Source organism: Pogoniulus pusillus, chromosome 12, assembly GCF_015220805.1.
Source record: "Pogoniulus pusillus isolate bPogPus1 chromosome 12, bPogPus1.pri, whole genome shotgun sequence".
Taxonomy (NCBI): domain Eukaryota; kingdom Metazoa; phylum Chordata; class Aves; order Piciformes; family Lybiidae; genus Pogoniulus; species Pogoniulus pusillus.
In genome coordinates this window covers 3055760-3077970 of record NC_087275.1, presented here as the reverse complement: position 1 = coordinate 3077970, position 22211 = coordinate 3055760, and the positions used below count along the sequence as shown (strand labels likewise).

At 51.2% G+C, this 22211-nt stretch overlaps 1 protein-coding gene across 1 annotated transcript; it reads right to left on the bottom strand.

Moving 5' to 3' along the window:
* Positions 1–221: 221 nt before the first annotated feature.
* LOC135180078 (B-cell CLL/lymphoma 9 protein-like) lies at positions 222–20878 on the bottom strand. Its single transcript, XM_064152276.1, is given in 9 exon segments — positions 222–2662; positions 4305–4565; positions 7010–9239; positions 9644–9743; positions 10662–10851; positions 12699–12912; positions 12914–13016; positions 14592–14898; positions 20831–20878. Coding segments are annotated over 8 exon segments (4269 nt in total). The 5' UTR covers positions 14645–14898; positions 20831–20878; the 3' UTR covers positions 222–1544.
* Between the last annotated feature and the right edge of the window lie 1333 nt (positions 20879–22211).

The following is a 22211-nucleotide window of genomic DNA, read 5'->3' as shown; positions in this document are numbered from 1 at the left end:
GGGCATTCTGAGATAAGACCTCACTCCAAAGGTAAACAAGCTCAGTCCAGGATTAAGTGAACAAGAAGAGCCTTGCAAGGAGCACACAGCTGCCTACAGAGCAGACGTCTAGCAGCGGCCGAAGCCTACCCCACCTGGACACCAGGACACGAGAGAGCATTCACCTGAGCAGCTGTCTGCTGCAGACAGAAACAAGTGGACTGGACAAAGAAGACAGTTGATTTTTGTAAGAAACAATATATTTTATTTTTCTGACACCACAGCCCTGGCGAGTGGTTTTGTACCAAATTTCATGGAGGTTACACAGAACGTTTTACGCTGGGGAGGAAAAAACAAAAGAACCACAAAAAAAATCCTGGATAACTTTTAGTGTCTGTTCCACTCCCACATGAACAAAATCACTTGGGGTTTCTAAGAAAAGGAGAACAGGAAACAGTGAGAGAGACTACTGTAGGATGTAACAGTGTCCAAGTCCAGCCCCTTCCTAAAAGTGGGAAGAGTCCCCACGCGAGGAGAGGCTCTCCTAGATTTACTCCCCAAAATAACACAATGTATTGCAGCTGCCATAGGAGGAGACAGAAGGGGGATGGAGAGAGAGAGAGAGAGAGAGAGAGAGAAGCCTATTTAATAAAGAGTGGGAGGGAGAGACAAGAAGGTGCTGGACAGCACGCCATAATTTGAAAAATATGTCCTTAACTTATTATTTATTTCTTTTAAAAGATTCCCCTCACTGAACTTAAGTTCCTTTTTTTGTGCTTTTCATTAATACTCTGCTCTGAGGTCGTAGTTTGGTTTTTCTATACATTGGAGTTGAAGGAAAATAGTCCGAAGGTTCTGAAGATGGATTCTCCACCTAAAGTAAACAGCCTAGAATCCCATTCTCCTCTCACCCCAAAAGACTAAAAGTCTCTGCTAAAATCCCTTTTACAATATAGTACAGTACACCAAAAAAAAAAAAAAAACCAAAACCAACAAACAAACAACCAAAAGAAACAAACAAAAAAAACCCCAACAAAACAACCCCAAAACCAACCGAAGAGTCCTGGGAGAAGCCAGTCCGAAGGACGTAAACATACAGAGAATGGTGCAACTTGTGACAAATGGCAAGTCCCAAAAAGACAGCTACAGGTTCTCAAAGCAGGTGCCACCGGGGGGGGGGAATACCCAAAGTCCACAAAAAAAATAACTCCTTAAAAAATAAATCTTAAAAACAACAACAACAACAACGACGAAAAAAAGCAACAACAGGAAAAAAAAAAAACAAAAAACAAAAAACAAAAACCAAACAACCAAACCCTAACGAACCAAAAAGAAAACAAAACCCAACAAACAACCTGTTCCAATGAGTATTGGTTTGTTTTTGTTTCGTTGTTTTGTTTTTCTTCTTCAGGTTAATTCCATACATTCGAGATTTCCCAAGCGTCCTCTGGTCTCTTTTCACCTATTGCATGGCCAAACTGTACTCCTGGAGCTCCCAAAAGAGCCCTCAGGACTTGGAATCTCATCTTGACAAGGATCACAACGTCCAGTCTTAGGGTAGCAGCTTAAAACATCATGTTCCCTGGGTTTCCAGGGCCTTGGCTAAATCCTCCCATGCCAACGTCAGCAGCCATACCTCGGGGCCTCATCTGGGGGGGAATCATGATGTTTTGTTGGGGTCCCATCATGCCCTGCATTGACATCATCATACCAGGCGACCCCACAGGGCCCGGGTGGCTGTAGAGCCCTGCGGGGGCTCGGTCCTTGCCTGGGATCATGCCCACAGCAGCCACGGGGTTGCTGATGAGTGTGGGCTGGCCAGGCATGGCCGTCTGTGCTGGTGACATCATGCGGTGGTGCGGCGCCATCATGCCCTGCTGCAGGAAGGCAGGCGGTCTCATCGGGTTATGGCCCGGCATGGACGGAGCTGTGCCAAGAGGGATATCCGCAGTTCCCACCGGGCCGGGGCCCCCCATGCCAGGCAACGTTAGCCCCATCCTCGGCGTCTGCTCTGCGATCATCCCTTGCATGTGGGAGAAGCCAGGCCCTGGCCCCTGAGGCTGCTTGCGGCCTGGCACCTCCCCGCGAGGGAAATACTGTAGTGTCTGGCTAGGCTTCTCCGAGGGGATGATCCTGGAGAGGTCAAACTCGGGGATGCCCGCGGCGCCGGGGCGAATCACCTCCTGCAGCTCGGGGTCGGTGAACACCGAAGGCATGTTGTTTCCCAGGACGGTGAAGGAGTCCGGGCCGCCGGGGCCTCCAGGCTTGCAAAGTGCTGCATCTGTCGAGCTTTGGGGCAGGTTGGTAGGGCGCCCCAGAGGTCCTTCTCCGTGGAAGCCCATTCCCGCTGGGAAGTTGCCTTGTCCGCCACTGGGCCCGTTGTGTGGAAATGGCACCTGCTGTGGAGGAGACTGTACGGGAGGGAACCCCTGTGGGAAGCCCAGGCGTCCTTGAGGTACCATTGGAGACTCCTGTGAACCGTGCCCCATCATTGGGTTGTGTGACATCAGCCCAGGTCCGACGGGGACCCCGTGAGGAGGTATATTGGGTCCCATAGCATTTGGAGAGGGCATCTGGTTGTTATGGGAAAGAGGCTGGGTCATTCCCATTGGGCTAAGGGTTGGCATTGGACCCACTGGGTTTGGACCTGAAATTCGAGGATTCTGAGAATTAATGCCCATTCCTAGAGAAGAAATAAGGAATCACATTTAGGTAACAGCCAACAGTAATCAATAAAGCTATCAGAGAGCTCGCTGCAGGGTTATCGACTCTGGGCGCACAGGCACGTAACAGTGCTCGGAACAAAACCCTCAGCAGTGGCTCTGGAAGATGTCCTTTTAACCAGAAAACTGATGCCACCTGCCCAGCTGCCTCTCTAAACTTGCCACTGACCCATCAAAAGTGACTGAACTCTGCTCTTCTAAGTAGAATCTCAACTCAGCTCACCCCTTCACTACTTACCAGGCAACCCAGACAATGCAGATGGTAACAAACACGTCTGTGACAGATCAAGGGTACATGGACACTTGTCCACTGGGAAGGGACCAAACCTCCTTTCAGCAGTCAAGAACCACCAAATGAGGTAACCCTCGTGTGACCAAGGAGGTGGCAATCAGTAAGGTCAGTGAGCTGTCGTTGTGAAGGTATTCAGTTAGCCGCTTCTGCAGGCGTCTCAGCCACTCTGACCGTTACCGAACGAAACACAACAGCCACAGGTATGCTCACCAAGAACTCATCCCAGGCTGCCACTCCTACCAAACATCCACACATCTCCTCTTTCAACTACGCTAATCCAACTGGGTGGAGGGGGTAAAGCCTGTTTTTGTCTTAAGTGTACGCCCAGGAATAGCAAGGATTGGCTTTCTCATACAAGACGGTCCAAGAAGCACAACGTTTGATTTTACTTTTCCTTTAGCCCTCCCAGGTAGAGAACAGGACAGTTCCCCCTCAGCCCTGAGTGAGGTCACCTGCCATTACATGTTCCCTACATGAAAAGCTCTAGGTTTTGAGAACTCATTCTAACACTCTGTCCCATAACTAAGGCAATCCACAAAACCCAGGAGAAGGCCAGCTCACAAGTCATGTAGCCAAAGGGGGTGTGGGCAGGATGGGCTGCAAATCTGAAGGTAAAAGCAGTTCCTGTCAAGTGGATTTGCTAAGCACCAAGAATGAATCCACTGTAAAACGACTTAAACTTTTGGAAATGACCAATGCAGTGTTCACGTGAGGACTTCTTTACCATAAGGGTCACAGAGCACTGGCACAGGCTGCCCAGAGAGGTTGTAGAGTCTCCATCTGTGGAGACTTCCCAGCCCTGTCTGGATGTGTTCCTGTGTGACTTGTGCTAGATTCTATGGTCCTGTGCTGGTGGGGGAGAGGTTGGATAACCTACAGAGGTACCTTCCAACCCCTAACATCCTGTGATCTTTTTAATGTGAAAGAAAAAAAAACACTCAGTGAAGCTTCTCAGACACTGCTTTAAGACAGGAGCAGAACGGTCAGATGGGTCTGACCCTTATTTGAGCAAGCAGCTTTCACCCACAGAATTCCTGTCTGCCTAAGTGGAAAGCTCTCCCATACATCAGGGTTTCCCAAAGTAGACACTTTCTGAACAAAGAGACACTTTTCAGACTGGAAAATAAAAGACTGCAAGGAAAATTTCTGTCTCCCTGTTTCAGAAGACCTGCAACTGCCTTTGTCAAAAATAAATCCACAGCTATATGTTCTTCAAGAGTTTTTACCCTCCCACTATCCACATTTGATGAAGCTTCCAAAAGCACTGCCCTCACTGACAGCTTGGGTTTGTGCTTTGTTGAGTTTCTTACCTGGTACACTGTTCATAGGTGGCAAGTTTGGGGAGCGTGCTGGAGGTGAATCATCATCTGAGCTGGCCACAGTTTTGATGGCATCATGGTAGAGCGGTGTAGAGCTGGGCATGGCAAATTTGGACATCCTGGACATCATAATAGAGAGGGGATTCTGTGAAAGGGTTGGCTCTGGAGGCATTGTGTAAGGGCTGCTAGAGGGAAGATTCCCAGGGAGAGTCACAGGAGCAGACTGGCTGGCTGTGGAAGGAGGTGGACCACCTTAAGAAAATAAAAAGAAAGAAAAAACTTGGGTTTTGTTTCCACTTAAGTCCTACCCTTTTCCCCCCGAAATCTCAAAAACTAGAAATCTCAGTTATTGAAAGAGACTATCTTACTACACAGTCAATGCCCACTGACTGTGGGAACCAGAAAAATAAGCCTATCATAGAATTGACCAGGTCGGAAGAGACCTCCAAGCTCACCCAGTCCAACCTAGCACCCAGCCCTGGCCAAGCAACCAGACCATGGCACTAAGTGCCTCAGCCAGGCTTGGCAAGAACACCTCCAGAGATGACAACTCCACCACCTCCCTGGGCAGCCCATTCCAATGCCAATCACTCTCTCTGGCAACAACTTCCTAACAACATCCAGCCTAGACCTGCCCTGACACAACTTCAGGCTGTGTCCCCTTCTTCTGTTGCTGGTTGCCTGGCAGCAGAGCCCAACCCCACCTGGCTACAGCCTCCCTTCAGGTAGTTGTAGACAGCAATGAGCTCTGCCCTGAGCCTCCTCTGCTTCAGGCTGCACACCCCCAGCTCCCTCAGCCTCTCCTCACAGGGCTCTGCTGAGGGCCACTCACCAGCCTTACCGCCCTTCTCTGGACACCTTCCAGCACCTCAACATCTCTCTTGAATTGAGGAGCCCAGAACTGGACACAGCACTCAAGGTGTGGCCTGATCAGTGCTGAGTACAGGGGCAGAAGAACCTCCCTGGTCCTGCTGGCTACACTCTCCCTGATCCAGGCCAGGATGCCATTGGCTCTCTGCCCTCCTGGACACACTGCTGGCTCATGTTCAGCTACTATCTCCCAGTACCCCCAGGTCTCTTTCTGCCTATTGACCAAGATGGTTTATCCTGGATTCTGCACTCCTACTGAAACTACGTTGAGCCTCTACAAATCCACAAGAATTACCAAGCAAGGCAGAAAATCCTGCTATTCACCTTCCACACACTAGCCACACAAAGAAAAACCTGTAAGTCAATTAATAGCCCCTGCAGCCACCAAATGTCAGCTCCTTTTTTCTTTAGGAGGCATCACACAAACACGAAAGCTGCAGCAGGTACTATGCCAAGACACGCAGGCAGATTTCTGACACACTGCATCACCAGCTAGGAGTAAAACTCTCTGTTTATGTTTCCTTTCAGGTTTTATATACACACATTTACTGTTCACTGCAGTTGAAGAAGCATTCTCTGCTCCTAGTAACTTAACATCATCCTTTAGTCTCCCAAAACTAGAGACAACTTAAACCCCTCTCCGGTCTCCTTTGTTCTTCACCGATGAATCTCATGCCACTTAGACCACGTGTGAAGGGAAAATGCTAGACCAGTTGTACTGTCACTGAAAATTCACTACGTGCTCCTCAGTGCACATCCTTGCTCCCTCCCACCCCACTGTTCTCCACACCGGGGATCACACCGGGGAACAGAACAACCCTGCACTGCTGACACGTTTACCCTCTGGAGTAGCTGCGTGCCAATCGAACACAACGGCAGGCACACACTAAACCACTTGGTTCCGACTCGTAGCACTTGGGCTCACGGCGGGCATGGCCTCAGCAGCCCCAGTGGGCACTAGCACCACGGTTCCCTTCCCTGGAAGCGGGTCCCGGCCAGCAATCCTGATGGCTGGTGCAAGCGGTTACCCTCCCGGCCACGGCCAGCACTGCGGCCCGGCAGCCACGGCCCGGCCGCCGCCGTTACCCGCAGCGGCACTAGAGGGCAACATGGGCAAACGGCTCCTCCGCCGAGCGGCGCCGGGCAGGAAGGCGCCGAGCCGGGGAAGGCTCGGAGCGGTAAGCAGAGGCAGAAGCATGCCACCAGCGAGCCAGGCACGCTCAAGCGCAGACAGGGTGCTCCCAGCACCTGCAGCCCAAGGTCGCAGGCACGGTACCGAATGCCACAGGCAGTGGCGTTTAGCTCTCTCCAAAACGGTTGAAGCCAGAACAAACGCTAGCACATCTCACTGTCTGTGGCAGGAATCCTAGAAAGAGCCAGGTTCAGAACCTAGAACTAACCACACCTGAGCCATAGCTAGCTACGCAGCTGGCACACTGCACTGCACATGTCTCTGCGGGAGCCTTTCGGCTCAAAGCTGTTTCGGTACCAGGCTACGGCAGAGGCCAAAACCCCTCCCGAGAGAGCTTTCTCCCACTAACACAGCCAATCTTGTCCCACCTCCTGACCCCACACTCCTTCAGGTCCCGAGTGACCAGCCCGCTCGCCTGGACACACAGGCGGCCACCGTGGGGCAAGCCCACAAAACACAAGAGCAAAAGCACTCGTGCTTCGGCCACGCAGGCATCCACCAGACCCTCGGCACCCCGCAAAGCGCCCTCCAGCTCCTGCCACGGCAGGAAACCGCCTCCCCGCCCTGGCTGCAGGCTCTGCAGCAACCCAACGCAAGCTCCAGAGCCAGCCTGGCTGGCAGAGGCGGCACTCACCAGACTCCACAGTCCCCAGCATGGCTGGAGAAGACATGGTGAGAGACGCTTTGTGGTTTGGGGGTATCCCAGGGCTCTGCAAAGGAGGCTTTGGAGATGAAGTCCATCCAGGAGAAGGTGCAGGGAGAGATGGAGACTTGAGGTGGACAGGAGAAGCAGCAGCAGACCCCAAGACGGGAGGGGACTTAATGGAGGCAGCGGCAGCTGCGGCAGTGGGGCCTGCAAGCATTCCTGCCAGCTGGGAGGGCGTCTGAGGGGACTTGAGGTTCCCCGAGGGAGAGCCCATCATGGGAGACTGGACCTGGCGCATGGTGGGGGACTTGAGGGGGTTGATTCCTGGTGAATGCACCTGACCGGCTGTGGAGATATCCAGGGGTTTTCGGCCGAGGCTGCGCTGCGCGGGGGGAGCAGTGTTGAGGCTGTTGGGGTTACTGGCGGGATTGAGAGGTAGTGGCGGCATGTGGCTGAGCCGGTTGTTAGTCCTTTGGTCAGGCCCAATCTGTTCTCTGAGGTTCCGGAGGCCGACTCCTGGGCCCTGAGACATGGGAAGGAAAGGCCTGGGGCCCATGCCATACTCCTGCTGCGGGTGCTCCCCGAACGGCAGCGGCACCATCTTCTGCTGGGAGGAAAGCATCTCCGAGACACCAGGGCGCAGTTTCATCATCTCTTCGGGCCCGACTCCTGCCTCCCTCAGCTTCTGAGGGACCAGGGGTGGGTTGGAGCCCATGCTGACATTCATGCCCATGTCCCCCTTCATGCTGCTGGGTCCCATTCCAAACTCCAGCTCCCTGCCAGCGGCCATCTGGGGGGGTATTCCTTTTGGAAAGTCTCCCCTGGAGGGGCTCATCGGCCCTTCCACTGGCATGCGAGGGAAGATGGGATTGTTCCCAGGCTCCATGTGTCTTTGGGAGGGCATCATTCTGTTTATCTCCATGCCAGGCCTGATGCCTTCCATGCTCAAGCCAGGAGGGAGGCCCATCTGTTTCTCAGCCAGCTGCTGCTGATAGAGCTCTTCAGGCAGACCCTGCGGATTGGGGAACCGCTCCCCTCGGCCAGGGCCACTGAAGACACCCTGTCCAGGAGGGAAGTTTCGTCCATCTGGAATTTTTGGCACGTCGTCTGGCCAACTAACACCTGAAAGTCCAGGCCGGGAGGCAGGATTTGGGACGCTGGGGCCTTCCATGTCAGGAGTCATCATCCCCGCAAAACCCGGCAGGCGCATCTGGCTCCCAGGCACGTTGGGATGAGGCGCCATTCCCCTGGGGGGCAGAGAGTGTGACATGTTCATGCCTTCGGGGAAGGGCTCCGGGCCCCCAGGTCCCCATCCCTCCCCAGGGGTCATCTGGTAGGGAGGGGGGGGGCCTCGGACCACCCCACGAGGCCCGTGCTGATGGATCATCATGTCCTGCAGAGAACACTGCTGCACAACCACCTGTTCTTGCTTTCTTCTCTTCTCCTCGTAGAACTCCTGCTGCAGCTTGAGCCAGGCCACCTGCTCGGGAGTCATGTGGTCCAGGTGGTCTGGACCTATGGGTCCCGACTGGGAGTTCATGGGTGGTGGCCCCATTTCATCTGGGGAAAAAGGCATGTCCCTGTGTCCTTGAGGGCCAAACGGAGCCCCTCCATCTGTCCGAGACCCTGACCCTTTGCCTAAACTTTGGGATTGAGCCATCATGGCCTGTATGGGCCCTTCGGGTTTCTTCTGGGGCCCATCCAGCACGGCAGCAGCGGGGGGCGGCCCCCCACTCTGCCCCCCCGTGAACTCCTTCTCGTCAGGAAAGAGCATGCGCTGGATGTCCCTCAGGGTCTGCAGCGAGCGCTCCCGATGCTCCAGCTGCTCCTGCGACAGGCCGTCGGGATTCTCGCCCAAGCTGGGGGCCTCCCCGCCAGACCCCTGCTGGGGAGGACCTTTGGCGTCTGCAGCAGAACTATTGCTACCTTGAGAAACTGGACTCACTGCTCGATTATTGGGGGTTGAACTCTGCCCGAAGCCTTCTGTCTGCAACGGGGTAGAGTTTGCAGGGCTGCCCACAGACATCACTTTGCTTTCCACGCTGGGACTGTCCTGATCTATAGGACACGGAGGGCCAGTGGATTTGGATACCGGTGCTGACACAGGTGGAGTCGGCTGCATTTTGGCATTCTGGGGAGGGTTCTGGTCCTGGGCAGCAGAGGGCTGGGTCTGTGGCAAGGGCTTGGGTTCAGTCCGAAGTGCAGTGATCTGGGGGTTCTGCAAGAGAAAGGCACATGCTGTCACTCTGTTTTTACAGCCACGTCACACGAGCAGCGGCGCGAATGAAAGGTCCAGCCTCAGTCCCAATGGCTCACACTTCACAAGGAAGGGGAGCCTTCACGCAGCTATTACAGCAATGCAGAAACCTATCTTGCCTAAGTGTTACAGCAGGTACCCTTGCCTCTGAGATAGCTCTGTACGAGCAACAGGCTGGAAACAGAGGAAACACTGCAAGACTCCAGCTCCTCTTTGGATGATCCAAGACTTTAGTTTGTAGGCGGCTAGAACAACGACTCTTCCACCCGAAAACTTACTTCAAAGTATAAATAATCATTCATCTCTCTGAATCACACAGAAACATTTACCATTTCCCTTCTCACCCACATGCAGGTATTCCCTACCAAGGGTACAGTGTTTCGTTCCGCCTTGCTGTTTGAGATGTTCTGGATATGAAAGGACACAATGGTTTCCACCTGTCCCTTCAGCACAGCTTCTGCAGCCCTGTGAAAACAGAGAGATGCACATATCCAGTTGAAGCCAAGAATCAGTTTTTTTCTTACCTGCCCTCCCTTCTAGCCTGCAGCTGGCAGAAGGAAGAGACCTAACCTTGTGTTTCACTCTAGATGAGCAGTAAATGTTTACATCCAGAAACAAATCAGCATTCAGGGGTCATGGCATCCTGGTTACTACTCACTGCATTGATTGCAAAACAGCATCTACCACCATTTGCAAAAACAAAAAGAATTTAAGGGGAAAAGAAATCACTTCTCAGAGGGCAAGAGTAGTGACATACGTTCAAGAAGGATGTTGAGGTGCTGGAACATGTCCAGAGAAGGGCAACAAAGCTGGTGAGGGGCCTGGAGCACAAATCCTATGAGGAGAGGTTGAGGGAGCTGGGCCTGTTTAGCCTGGAGAAGAGGAGGCTCAGGGGTGATCTTATTACTGTCTACAACTACCTGAAGGGACATTGTAGCCAGATGGGGGGGTGGCCTCTTCTCCCAGGTAACCAGCAATAGAACAAGGGGACACAGTCTCAAGTTGTGCCAGGGTAGGTATAGGCTGGATGTTAGGAAGAAGTTCTTCACAGAGAGAGTGATTGGCATTGGAATGGGCTGCCCAGGGAGGTGGTGGAGGCACCGTCCCTGGGGGTCTTCAAGAAAAGACTGGATGAGGCACTTAGTGCCATGGTGTAGTTGATTGGATAGGGCTGGGTGATAGGTTGGGCTGGATGATATTGGAGGTCTCTTCCAACCTGGTTGATTCTATGATTCACTCCAGCTCCTTTAGCATCCCCAAAACAAGTAATGGCTATTTGCTACAAGAATACACTTGGAGAAAGCACACTTGAGAATCTCTTACAAAAGAGAACATAAATATAAGCTCGACTTGCTGAAGACATTCAAGCATCAACCTACTTACTTGTTGGCCATCTCAGTAGAAAACACATAAACCACTTTGGATGGAGTCTTCTGTCCACTTGCTGGCTCCAAAGAGGCAGTCAGACCATGGGAAGGTGTGGAAGACCTTGGGGCTGAAGCATTTGAAGGAGTCATGGAGTGTGGTGTGTGCTGAGACTCCTGAGACTTCACATGATCAGCAGAATTGCAGTCTAAAAGGGTAGAAGGAAGAAAAAGACAAGCATCAGTACCTTGGTGGCTCTTTGGAAACTACTTCTGGAAAGTGATCAGAGCTTTTTCTCTGAAACTTCCCACTTCTCCCTCAGGCACCACTAAAGGTGATTCTTCCATTACACCACACATCTGCCCTCTTAATGCCACGCTGCCCCTCAGGCACCACCGAGAGCAAAACCTCATCTTGTCCCTCTCCAAGGCAAGTGGTAGCTCCCAATGCCACACAGAGCAGCAGGAAAACCTTCCACTAAAATGATCAAATATAAAGAAGTCTGCCCCCAAGGAGAACAGTCAGTGCAAAAGGTCACTTTTTTCCTCCCTTCAGCCACGTGACCTAGCAAACAGACAACAAAGCACAGATGGACAACTGCGTGCAAGTCCACTTCAGCACTGCTGCACAGAGGCAATCACAGAATCAACCAGGTTGGAAGAGACCTCCAAGCTCAGCCAGCCCAACCTAGCACCCAGCCCTAGCCAATCGACCAGACATTGGCAACAAGTGCCTCATGCAGTCTTCTCTTGAACACATCCAGGCATGGCAACTCCACCACCTCCCTGGGCAGCCCATTCCAATGCCAATCACTCACTCTGACAACAACTTCCTAACAACATCCAGCCTAGACCTCCCCTGCCTAGCACACCTTGAGACTGTGTCCCCTTCTTCTGTTGCTGCTTGCCTGGCAAAAGAGCCCAACCCCACTTGGCTACAGCCTCCTTTCAGGTAGCTGTAAACACCAATGAGGTTACTCCTGAGCCTCCTCTTCTGCAGGCTGCACACCCCCAGCTCCCTCAGCCTCTCCTCACAGGGCTCTGATACAGGACCCTCCCCAGCCTTGCTGCCCTTCTCTCAACACCTTCCAGCACCTCAACATCTCTCTGCAATGGAGGAGCCCAGAACTGGACACAGCACACTCAAGGTGTGCCCTGAACAGTGTTGAGCACAGGGGCAGAAGAACCTCCCTTGACCTGCTGCCCACACTGCTCCTGAGCCAGGATGCTCTGCTGCCCACCTGGGCACTGCTGCCTCAGCTTCAGCTCCTCTCTCCCAGCACCCCCAGCTCCCTCTCTGCCTGCCTGCTCTCAGCCACTCTGGCCCCAGCCTGGAGTGCTGCTTGGGGTTGTTGGGGCCAAAGTGCAGAACCCTGCACTTGGCCTTGTTCAATCTCATCCCATTGGCCTCTGCCCACCCATCCAGCCTGGACAGGTACCTCTGCAGGGCTCTCCTACCCTCCCAACAGCTTCACACCTGCTCCTAGCTTGGTGTCATCTCCAGACTTATTGATGCTGAACTCAATCCCCTGCTCCAGATCATCAATAAAGATACTGAACAGGACTGGCCCCTGCACTGATCCTTGGGGAACACCACTAGTGCCAGCTGCCAGCTGGATGTGGCACCATTCAGAACACAGAAAACCCAGCTCTCCAGCTTGTGTTACCAGTCAGGGTGTAACAGGTTATACGTGTGTTGACAAAACAAGACTGCATATTGTTCAGAACCCCAGTTACAACAGAGCAGTTCCTGGAAGGCCAGAGGGAAACCATCAGGCTGCATTTGCACTTCCAAATCCTTTAGGAGTGTTTCAGGGTTGCAAAGGAACTTTCCCATCAGTCAGATCTGCACCTTAACCGTGAATAGGGCATTTAATGATGCCAGCTACAATAGCGTCTCCTCTTTGGCTGTTCTCAAGACCTTTAGACTTCTTTGACTGAAACTTACAGAACCCCAGACAAGAAATACTTTGCTCACCCTTGCATAGCAATCCTCCATCTCACAGAGGACTCAGACTAACTGTCTGTACTTGCACAAGTACTTGCACAAACGTACCTTTGATTTCAGGGTCATCGTTAGGAGTCCCAGCTTCCCTCTGTTCAAATGAGTCCGCTGAAATGCTCCTCTCTCTCTTCCCCTTCCCCTTGGCACCATTTCCAGAGCCATTCTTCAGCCCCATGCTCCCACCTGGGCCAGGGAGCACTTTGGGAGGGTGACCTCCACTTTTAGGGTCACAGGGAGAGGGCTGGGACTGGCTGGTGGAGCCCCCCTTGTTTGCCCTGGTTAGAGAATTTGGGATCCAGCTGAGGGTTGCCAGACGGGGACATCACTGTAGGGGGACGGACCATCACCTCCTGCTTTGATTTGGGGCTACTGGGGACACAGAGAGAAGCAAAAGAAAAGGAAAACAGAAAGTGACAAATCACACCACGCATTCATCCAACCCTGTAGCAACAAATTAGAGAGGAGCAGCAATAATCACTGCCACCTTTGCAAGCTAAGACAACTGCTGACAAATAAAACAAACGCCTGCAAGCTTAGAGTCATGCAGCTGCTTCTTTGAACATGCCCTGAAAGGGTTATTATCCAAGATGGCATCTCATTGCTCAAGAAGGCACCAGGGCAAGCTACAGACCTGCCAGATCCCAGGAACTGCTGTCACATGAGGACCTACCTCTGGGGCTTCTGTCAATAAAGACAGCGGTTTCTATGTGCACAGAGAAGCGCCTCACACCAAGACCAGCTCAGAGTAAACAAACAAGGCACAATAAAAGTTCACCTCACCACTCTCCTGGACCCCAACTACATGCTGCAGCTCTGATGACAGCAGACCCCCACTCTGTACCATCCTCCCTTGCACCTCCCTATCCAGTTCTACAGGGAGCACAAGGAAAACCCAGCATTACTGCAGCATTCATCATACATTGGGGCGAGCTGCCAGGAAAACACAAACCTCTGACCGTGAAAACAATTAAACCAGCTACAACCTGCCTCTGAATAAGGAAAGGGAAGGATACCATCTCGCTGCACACTCCTGCAAAATGGGGCAGAGGAAGCTGCTTTCATTTACCAAAGGAGATTCGGAGCCTTTCACTCCCTCTTCCATTCAGCACATTGCAATCCTAAAAATATTTTGCTGCTCTTGTTTTTGCAGATGTATTAACCACCCCTTCCTCTTCACCCTCCAGTTAATCCATTGCTATTGGATCTCACACGTTGTACTCTCCCATCAGCACTGCCACTTCCAACAGCCAGCGCTTGCTACCATCCTCACTGGGGCTCACAAAAGCTATTTCCTCCTTCGGACAGACATATGACTCAGAAGCATTCCCTGTAAATTACTCTTAAGCTCCAGATGACCTCTAGGAGTAAATAATCGTGCTCAAGAATGCTGTCAATCAGACCACTAAGTCCCTGGACAGTGCTTTGCTTCCATGTTTTTCCCTTTCCAAATTAGTGGAGGAGAGATGCTGACCTGCTGCACTGGCAGGTGAATGATGCAGAAGATCTCAGTACACAGCTGATCAGTTCTTCAGACTGCTCAGGCCAGTAATATGGAGGAAGCATTTTGTGTGAAAGTACAGACAGAGACCTTCTGCAGCCCCACTACCCCTTGGGGAAACAGATAATTAGAAGAGGGAGAAGAGAAGAGGGGAAAAAAACACCAACACACACAAAATAGCATGTTTACTCTCCTACAGCCTATTCAGACACCTGGTGGGAGGGAGGAGGGTGTGAGGAAGGGAGGATCTGCACCTCGCAGGTTTACAGCCTTCAGCTCACCCTGAGCCTAGCAAACGTGGAGGCTTGTCAGCTCTCAGGTACTCAGCAGGTCTGAGAGGAACACAAACGAGGAGCAGCAAGTCGTTGTGTTAGGCACCCACCCTTGCCTAACCCCGCAGCAGAGCGGGGACACCATCGCACACCGCTGCAGGCTCTCCTCCTTACCTCTGTGCGTTGCCTGACGGGGAGTTCCTCACTTTGGGGTTACTGGAATGCATTGACAGGAATCCTGAGCTCACAGTCTCACACAGACGCAGATGGGCTCTCGTCAAGTCCCCCTGGGGAGCGTGCCGCCAGAGGCAGCGTCGAAGCGCTTCCTAGCGCCCGCTTCTCTCAGCGCCGGCTGCCCGCTTGCCTTTTTCCTCTTGGCTCCTCTCTGGCTTTGCCCTGGGCGCTTCCCTCCGGCAGCTCCAGCATTCTCTAGACGCGTGCCTCCTGCCGCCCAGGGGGACTCTCGCATCTCCAGGGCACGCTGTTAAAGACACCCCACCAGAGAACAGAACACCAGTGACTCGCCCAGCAGCAGCAAGTGGCCATTCTTCTCCCGCTACCCGGCGGACACAAGAGAATAGCTTTCAGATCTCCCAGGATTTCCAAACGGAGGCGGCCCTGGCTGGCCATTCAGCTTACAAGCAGTCAGGCTGGCTTCCCTTGAGCCAAAGCTAATCACTCTGGAGTCAACAGAACGGGCAAGGGCCTCCTATCTGAACACTTTGATTCTGCATCCGTTCCCATCTTGAAAACGTCTGCCCAGGGAGGTGGTGGAGTCACCGTCCCTGGAGGTGTTCAAGAACAGACTGGATGGGGCACGTAGTGCCATGGTCTAGAATCATCATAGAATCAACCAGGTTGGAAGAGACCTCCAAGCTCAGCCAGTCCAACCTAGCACCCAGCCCTGCCCAAGCAACCAGACCATGGCACTGAGTGCCCCAGCCAGGCTTGGCTTCAACACCTCCAGGGACGGTGCCTCCACCACCTCCCTGGGCAACCCATTCCAATGCCAATCACTCTCTGTGAAGAACTTCCTCCTAACATCCAGCCTATACTTTCCCCGGCACAACTTAAGGCTGTGTCCCCTTGTTCTCTTGCTGCTTGCCTGGCAGAAGAGGCCAACCCCACCTGGCTACAGCCTCCCTTCAGGTAGTTGTGGACAGCAATGAGCTCTGCCCTGAGCCTCCTCTTCAGCAGGCTGCACACCCCCAGCTCCCTCAGCCTCTCCTCACAGGGCTCTGCTCCAGGCCCCACCCCAGCTTTGTTGCCCTTCTCTGGACACCTTCCAGCACCTCAACATCTCTCTTGAACTGAGGAGCCCAGAACTGAACACAGCACTCAAGGTGTGGCCTGATCAGTGCTGAGTACAGGGGCAGAATAACCTCCCTTGTCCTACTGGCCACACTGTTCCTGATCCAGGCCAGGATGCCATTGGCTCTCTTGGCCACCTGGGCACACTGCTGCCTCATCTTCAGCCTACTATCTATCAGTACCCCCAGGTCCCTCTCTGCCTGGCTGCTTTCCAGCCACTCCATCCCCAGCCTGTAGCACTGCTTGGGGTTGTTGTGGACAAAGTGCAGAACCCTGCACTTGGCCTTGTTCAATCTCATCCCATTGGCCTCTGCCCACCCATGCAGCCTGGCCAGGTCCCTCTGCAGGGCTCTCCTACCTTCCAACAGCTCCACACCTGCTCCTAGCTTGGTGTCATCTGCAAACTTACTGATGCTGGACTCAATCCCCTCATCCAGATCATCAGTAAAGATACTGAACAGGACTGTGCCCATCACTGATCCTTGGGGCATACCACTAGTGATATCTGCCAGCTGGATGTGGCACCATTCACCACCACTCTCTGGGCTCTGCCATCCAGCCAGTTCTTGATCCAGCATAGAGTGAATCTGTCCAAACCATGAGCTGCCAGCTTGGCTAGGAGCTTCTCGTGGCAGACAGTGTGATTGGATAGGGCTGGGTGCTAGGCTGGAGTGGATGATCTTGGAGGTCTCCTCCAACCTGGCTGCTTCTATGGTTCTGTGATCTCAGGACAAGTCAGTAGGAAGCCAAAGTTACGAATCTCCACCATGACTTAGCTATCGCTATCCAGAATTCCCCCGAGTGGCTGTAATCTGATATTTCTTAAGAGCATCCTCTGCTCAAATCTTCTCTGTCTCCTCGGTCCAATACAGCCAGACATATGTTCAGTGATGTGTGCTAAGGGCTGCACAAAAGGAGGAAAATAAAACAGAATGCCTTCCTGACGACCTGTAAGCACCAGTTATGCTGTGATTACTCTGAAAATACCAGCTTAGCCACACAAATCTATTAGAAAGGCCAAAAGATCACTACAGAACTATCCCTCTCAATTTCAACCCCCCCAAACAAGCACTTCTGCAGCTTCTTTCTTAGAAACAACACACACGATGCACGCAATAAGGCATATAAAACTGTTTCTGGAGGAGGAAACTATTGAACATTACTGTTTACATCCTTTGGGCTAAATTATTTTGGAACTAATTCCTGTCTTGTTTATGTCTCAACAAAATCTCTCCTGTTCATCTCACCTACTCAGATGCAAATCCACTTAATTTAGAATCTAACCAAGATTTATTGTTAATGTATTAAGCATTGCTAGTTAAATATTATTCAAATGTAAATACTCCCTGTATTCCTTCTCGGCACCAAAGAAGCAGTTTCTTCCTGTGCACATCAAATGAAACATAATAAATCTCACTGGACTGGGAGTGTCTACATTTTTGGGAAGAAACTACTGTCAAATTGCTTTTAGAAAACAAAAATGGTTTGCTTATATGCTGACACCAGAGGATTAAGAAACACAGGCACTACATGACCAGCTCTGGCCAAGGAGAGTTATCAATAACTTGTAGTACTGAGCAGTACAGCTTTCCAGTTCCCCAAATAAATCTTCATGTGAGGTTGTGCAGTTACACACACAGCAACTGCACTGCTGTACTTGAGCCTGACAGTGCTCCACACCACAGTTGTGCACATTGCATCAGCCCTGAAAATTCTCCTCTCTAGTAAATGTCTCTTCTGTTGTGACTACCAGACACCAACTTGCTCCATATTCTCATCGCCCCTGTGCAACACAAACCCAAAGAATCATAGAATCAACCAGGTTGGAAGAGACCTCCAAGATCATCCAGTCCAACCTAGCACCCAGCCCTAGCCAATCAACCAGACCATGGCACTAAGTGCCCCATCCAGGCTTTTCCTGAAGACCTCCAGGGATGTTGCCTCCACCACCTCCCTGGGCAGCCCATTCCAATGGGAAATCACTCTCTCTGGGAAGAACTTCCTCCTAACATCCAGCCTATACTTTCCCAGGCACAACTTGAGACTGTGTCCCCTTGTTCTGTTGCTGGTTGCCTGGCAGAAGAGCCCAACCCCCACCTGGAGCACAGCCCTATGAGGAAAGGCTCGGGGGCTGGGAGTGTGCAGCCTGCAGAAGAGGAGGCTCAGGGCAGAGCAGATTGTTGTCTACAACTACCTGAAGGGAGGCTGTAGCCAAGTGGGGTTGGGCTCTTCTCCCAGGCAATCAGCAACAGAACAAGAGAACACAGTCTCAAGTTGTGCCAGGGGAAGTCTAGGCTGGATGTTGTTAGGAAGTTGTTGTCAGAGAGAGTGATTGGCATTGGAATGGGCTGCCCAGCGAGGTGGTGGAGTCGCCGTGCCTGGAGGTGTTGAAGCTAAGCCTGGCTGGGGCACTTAGTGCCATGGTCTGGTTGATTGGCCAGGGCTGGGTGCTAGGTTGAGCTGGCTGAGCTTGGAGCTCTCTTCCAACCTGCTTGATCCTATGAAACGTTTCTCCCATAAAGGTCTCATTTTTAATGCCTCCTATTAGGCACAATAAAGATGAACTCCAGTCTGGGCCACACACTCCAGAGAATCCACAAGCCTCTCCAGAGCCACCAACTGGTTATCCACTGGTTTTGAGAACAATGTTCAGGTTAATCTATCACTATTGTTATTACTCTTATGCTGTAATTAATCTGTACAGCAGCAACTGAAATCAGAGAACATCTGCAGAAGTTTCTAAACTGCACCACCTTTGTACGCTAATCTGGCTCCTGTATTTGTTTTGACAATAACACTGTACTTAGTGCTGTGATCTAGTTGATTGGATAGGGCTGGGTGATAGGTTGGAGTGAATGATCTTGGAGGTCTCTTCCAACCTGGCTGACTCTATGATTATCAACAGCACCTAACTCCACCTTTCAAAAGAGACGCATGCATCTGTAGAAGTACATGTATTCTGGACTCCTCATTTAAGATGAATGTGTGACTGAAGACATGGCAAGTTTCAGGTAAAAAAAGAAGAAAAAAAGGAGACAACAGCATTAAAGTGAGCAGAGTTCAACGATAAAAGGATATATGTGTGAAAGTTCAGTATTCTTGTTGCTTCATCCTCTGCTTTTCCTCTTTCAATACTTCAGCATTATCACAGAATCAACCAGATTCGAAGAGACCTCCAAGATCATCCAGTCCAACCCAGCACCCAGCCCTATCCAGTCATCCAGACCATGGCACTAAGTGCCCCAGCCAGGGCTTGGCTTCAACACCTCCAGGCACAGCCACTCCACCACCAACCTGGGCAGCCCATTCCAATGCCAATCACTCTCTCTGCCAACAACTTCCTAACAACATCCAGCCTAGAACTCCCCCTGCCACAACTTGAGACTCTGTCCCCTTGTTCTGTTGCTGCTTGCCTGGCAGCAGAGCCCAACCCCACCTGGCTACAGCCTCCTTCAGGGAGTTGTGGACAGCAATGAGGTCTGCTCTGAGCCTCCTCTTCTGCAGGCTGCACACCCCCAGCTCCCTCAGCCTCTCTCATGGGGTTGTGTTCCAGGCCCCTCCCCAGCCTTGCTGCCCTTCTCTGGACACCTTCCAGCACCTCAACATCTCTCTTGAATTGAGGAGCCCAGAACTGGACACAGCACTCAAGGTATGGCCTGACCAGTGTTGAGTACAGGGGAAGATAACCTCCCTTGTCCTGCTGGCCACACTGCTCCTGATGCAGGCCAGGATGCCATTGGCTCTCTTGGTCACCTGGGCACACTGCTGCCTCATCTTCAGCCTACTATCTATCAGTACCCCCTGGTCCCTTTCTGCCTGGCTGCTTTCCAGCCACTCAGTCCCCAGCCTATAGTGCTGCTTGGGGTTGTTGTGGCCAAAGTGCAGAACCCTGCACTTGGCCTTGTTAAATATCATCCTGTTGTCATCATGTTACCTTTTATTATCATAGAATCAAGCAGGTTAGAAGAGACCTCCAAGCTCAGCCAGTCCAACCTAGCACCCAGCCCTGCCCAATCAACCAGACCATGGCACTAAGTGCCTCATCCAGGCTTGGCTTCAACACCTCCCTCTAGGGACAGTGACTCCACCACCTCCCTGGGCAGTCCATTCCAATACCAATCACTGCCACTGACAACCATTTTCTCAGACTCCCAGTCCTGCACAGTGCAATGAGAGAATGTAAAGAATACAAGCAGGATCACACTCCCTGCACAATATTTCTGACTTTACCAAACTTCTGAGTACTTTACAGGGACAACCAACAAACAAAACAAACAAAAAAACCCACCACCAAACCAAACAAACCCAGCACTTTCAATTATTTCACCTTAATTCTGTATTATCCTATATACATGTATCCTCCATCTATTAGGATTGATGCACTCTGCAGTGGAACTGTGTTTTCCAACCTGAGTTTAAATTTCTTCTTACCAGAGACAGCTATAAATGATACATCAATATATTCATTGGTGGAACAATAGCAACTCAGCTTCCTCAGCTTCTCATTTCTGCACATTGGGAATGCACCATCTTTTATAATGGGAAATGGGATGCATCATGATTTTTCCAAATGCACTTCTCTATGTCTGAGAATCCAGGGTTCAATAATGGAAAAGCTCTAGAGAAATGTATTTTTGCAGCTGGAATCCACCTGGCATAGCAAAAGCCTTTATCATTGCTTTAAAATTGGAGATAGTGTCACTGACAGTGAATGGCCAAGCCACTTTCAAGCCATTTTGGCAAGCTGCATCCAAGTCTGTATTTTCAGCACTGCTTTAAGATATGCTAGGCAACAGCTGCAGAGAAAAGGGATAGTTCTCCTGCTTGCTCACTGCCACCACCTCTCTCCTGATTACATCAGGGCAAGACCTGAATGGGAACTCCTCTTGGAGAAACAGCTGGAATCTCTTTTCAGCTGGAGTAGTCCCCTGATCAGTAACAGCATCAACGCCACTAGGAGCACAAAGGAGGTGAGAACAGGCGAAAAGTGGCCTCAAACCACTTGGCCGCAGCTTAAAATCACTTTAAACCTTAACTGCAGAAACAAGAGATGGACATGCATTTGTGGGACTGTGAAAGGCCCTTTCCAAGTGGAAGCTTACCAAGAACTCTGGTGTCACGACACTGCAGTACTCATTGTGGAGGCCATGAGTTGCGAACTACTCGTCTCCACAAGAAAAGATCACCTAGATAAAGGAGAGAGAGGAAGAATTTTATCAACAAGAATGCAGAGCCAAGCATGGGACCTCCCATGCATACACACACAAGCAGAGCAATCAAAACTTGCTTTGAGACACTGAACAGGGAATCCTCTGCTCAGATTGGTGAGACTCATCAGATTCAAAAGCGCTGCCATCAGACTGGAAGAGTCTGAACACACACTGCACAGGGAGGGGAAATAGCTCAGACCTGCTTTAGCACTCCATACTTGAGTTAGCTGGAATCCCATGAGCTCATCTGTGCTCAGAGAAGCTGGCACTAAGCTCAGACATGTAACCTCCCTTTTTCTGCACCCATCTTTCTTCAAAGGCTTGCCTTCCCCTCACTATGTGCCCAGCAACTTCTGCCAACCCCCCTGTGCTTTGCAGGATACAACCTCCTCCACAACCAGACAACATACAAATCATAACAGCAAGCACCAAGAAAGCCAAGCAATAACATCTAGGGGAAAACCGGGCAGGTTTTAGAAGGAAGAAACACTATCTGCTCTTCTGGCAGCTCCTACTTCACATCATTGTGCTACAATACAAGAAGGGAATCCAACTGCAAACATTCCCAAGCAAGACCTATTTGCAAGTTTGGTCAAAATAGAGGGGTTAAGTCTCACCTTGCACTATGGTTATTTCCTATCAGGTTAAAGGAGTTAACAGCATAAGAACTGACCAGCACATTTTCAGTGATGGAGGCAACCCTGCATCAATGAATGTTCAGTCACATTTTAAAGCAAGTTTAAATGCCTGGAAGTTCACTAACACAAGAAAACATGGACTCAAGGAATGGCTTAAACATGGACTCCAAGGAATGGCTTAAACATGGACTCCAAGGAATGGCTTCATGGTAAATCTGAGGTCAGGAAAGACAGAGCAGGTATCTGCCAGCTTCTCCCTTATTTCCTGTGAAAACTGGGGAGGCTGCAAGGACAGTAAGCATCCAAACAACATTCACATTGTTGGGGCCAGCATGGTTTTTCAGAGCACTCTCAGCCTTTTACACACCGTGGACAACCCTGCAGTTAACACAATTGCTAAGTGAAATCACTACAGAGGTTTCCTGTGTAATCCCAGTGCATTCTGCTGCCCAGATCTCCAACAGGAACACAGGAGCTGTTGTGAGGCTCAATTAGTTACGCATTGTGAAACTACATACTCTCTCTCCTCCAACACTCTCCAACTCTTATCTACTGCAGCTTCACCTTAATAATGTAGCAATGCACTGCCATGCAATCCACTTCAACAAAGCCAACCTACAAAGCTAGTCCCAAAC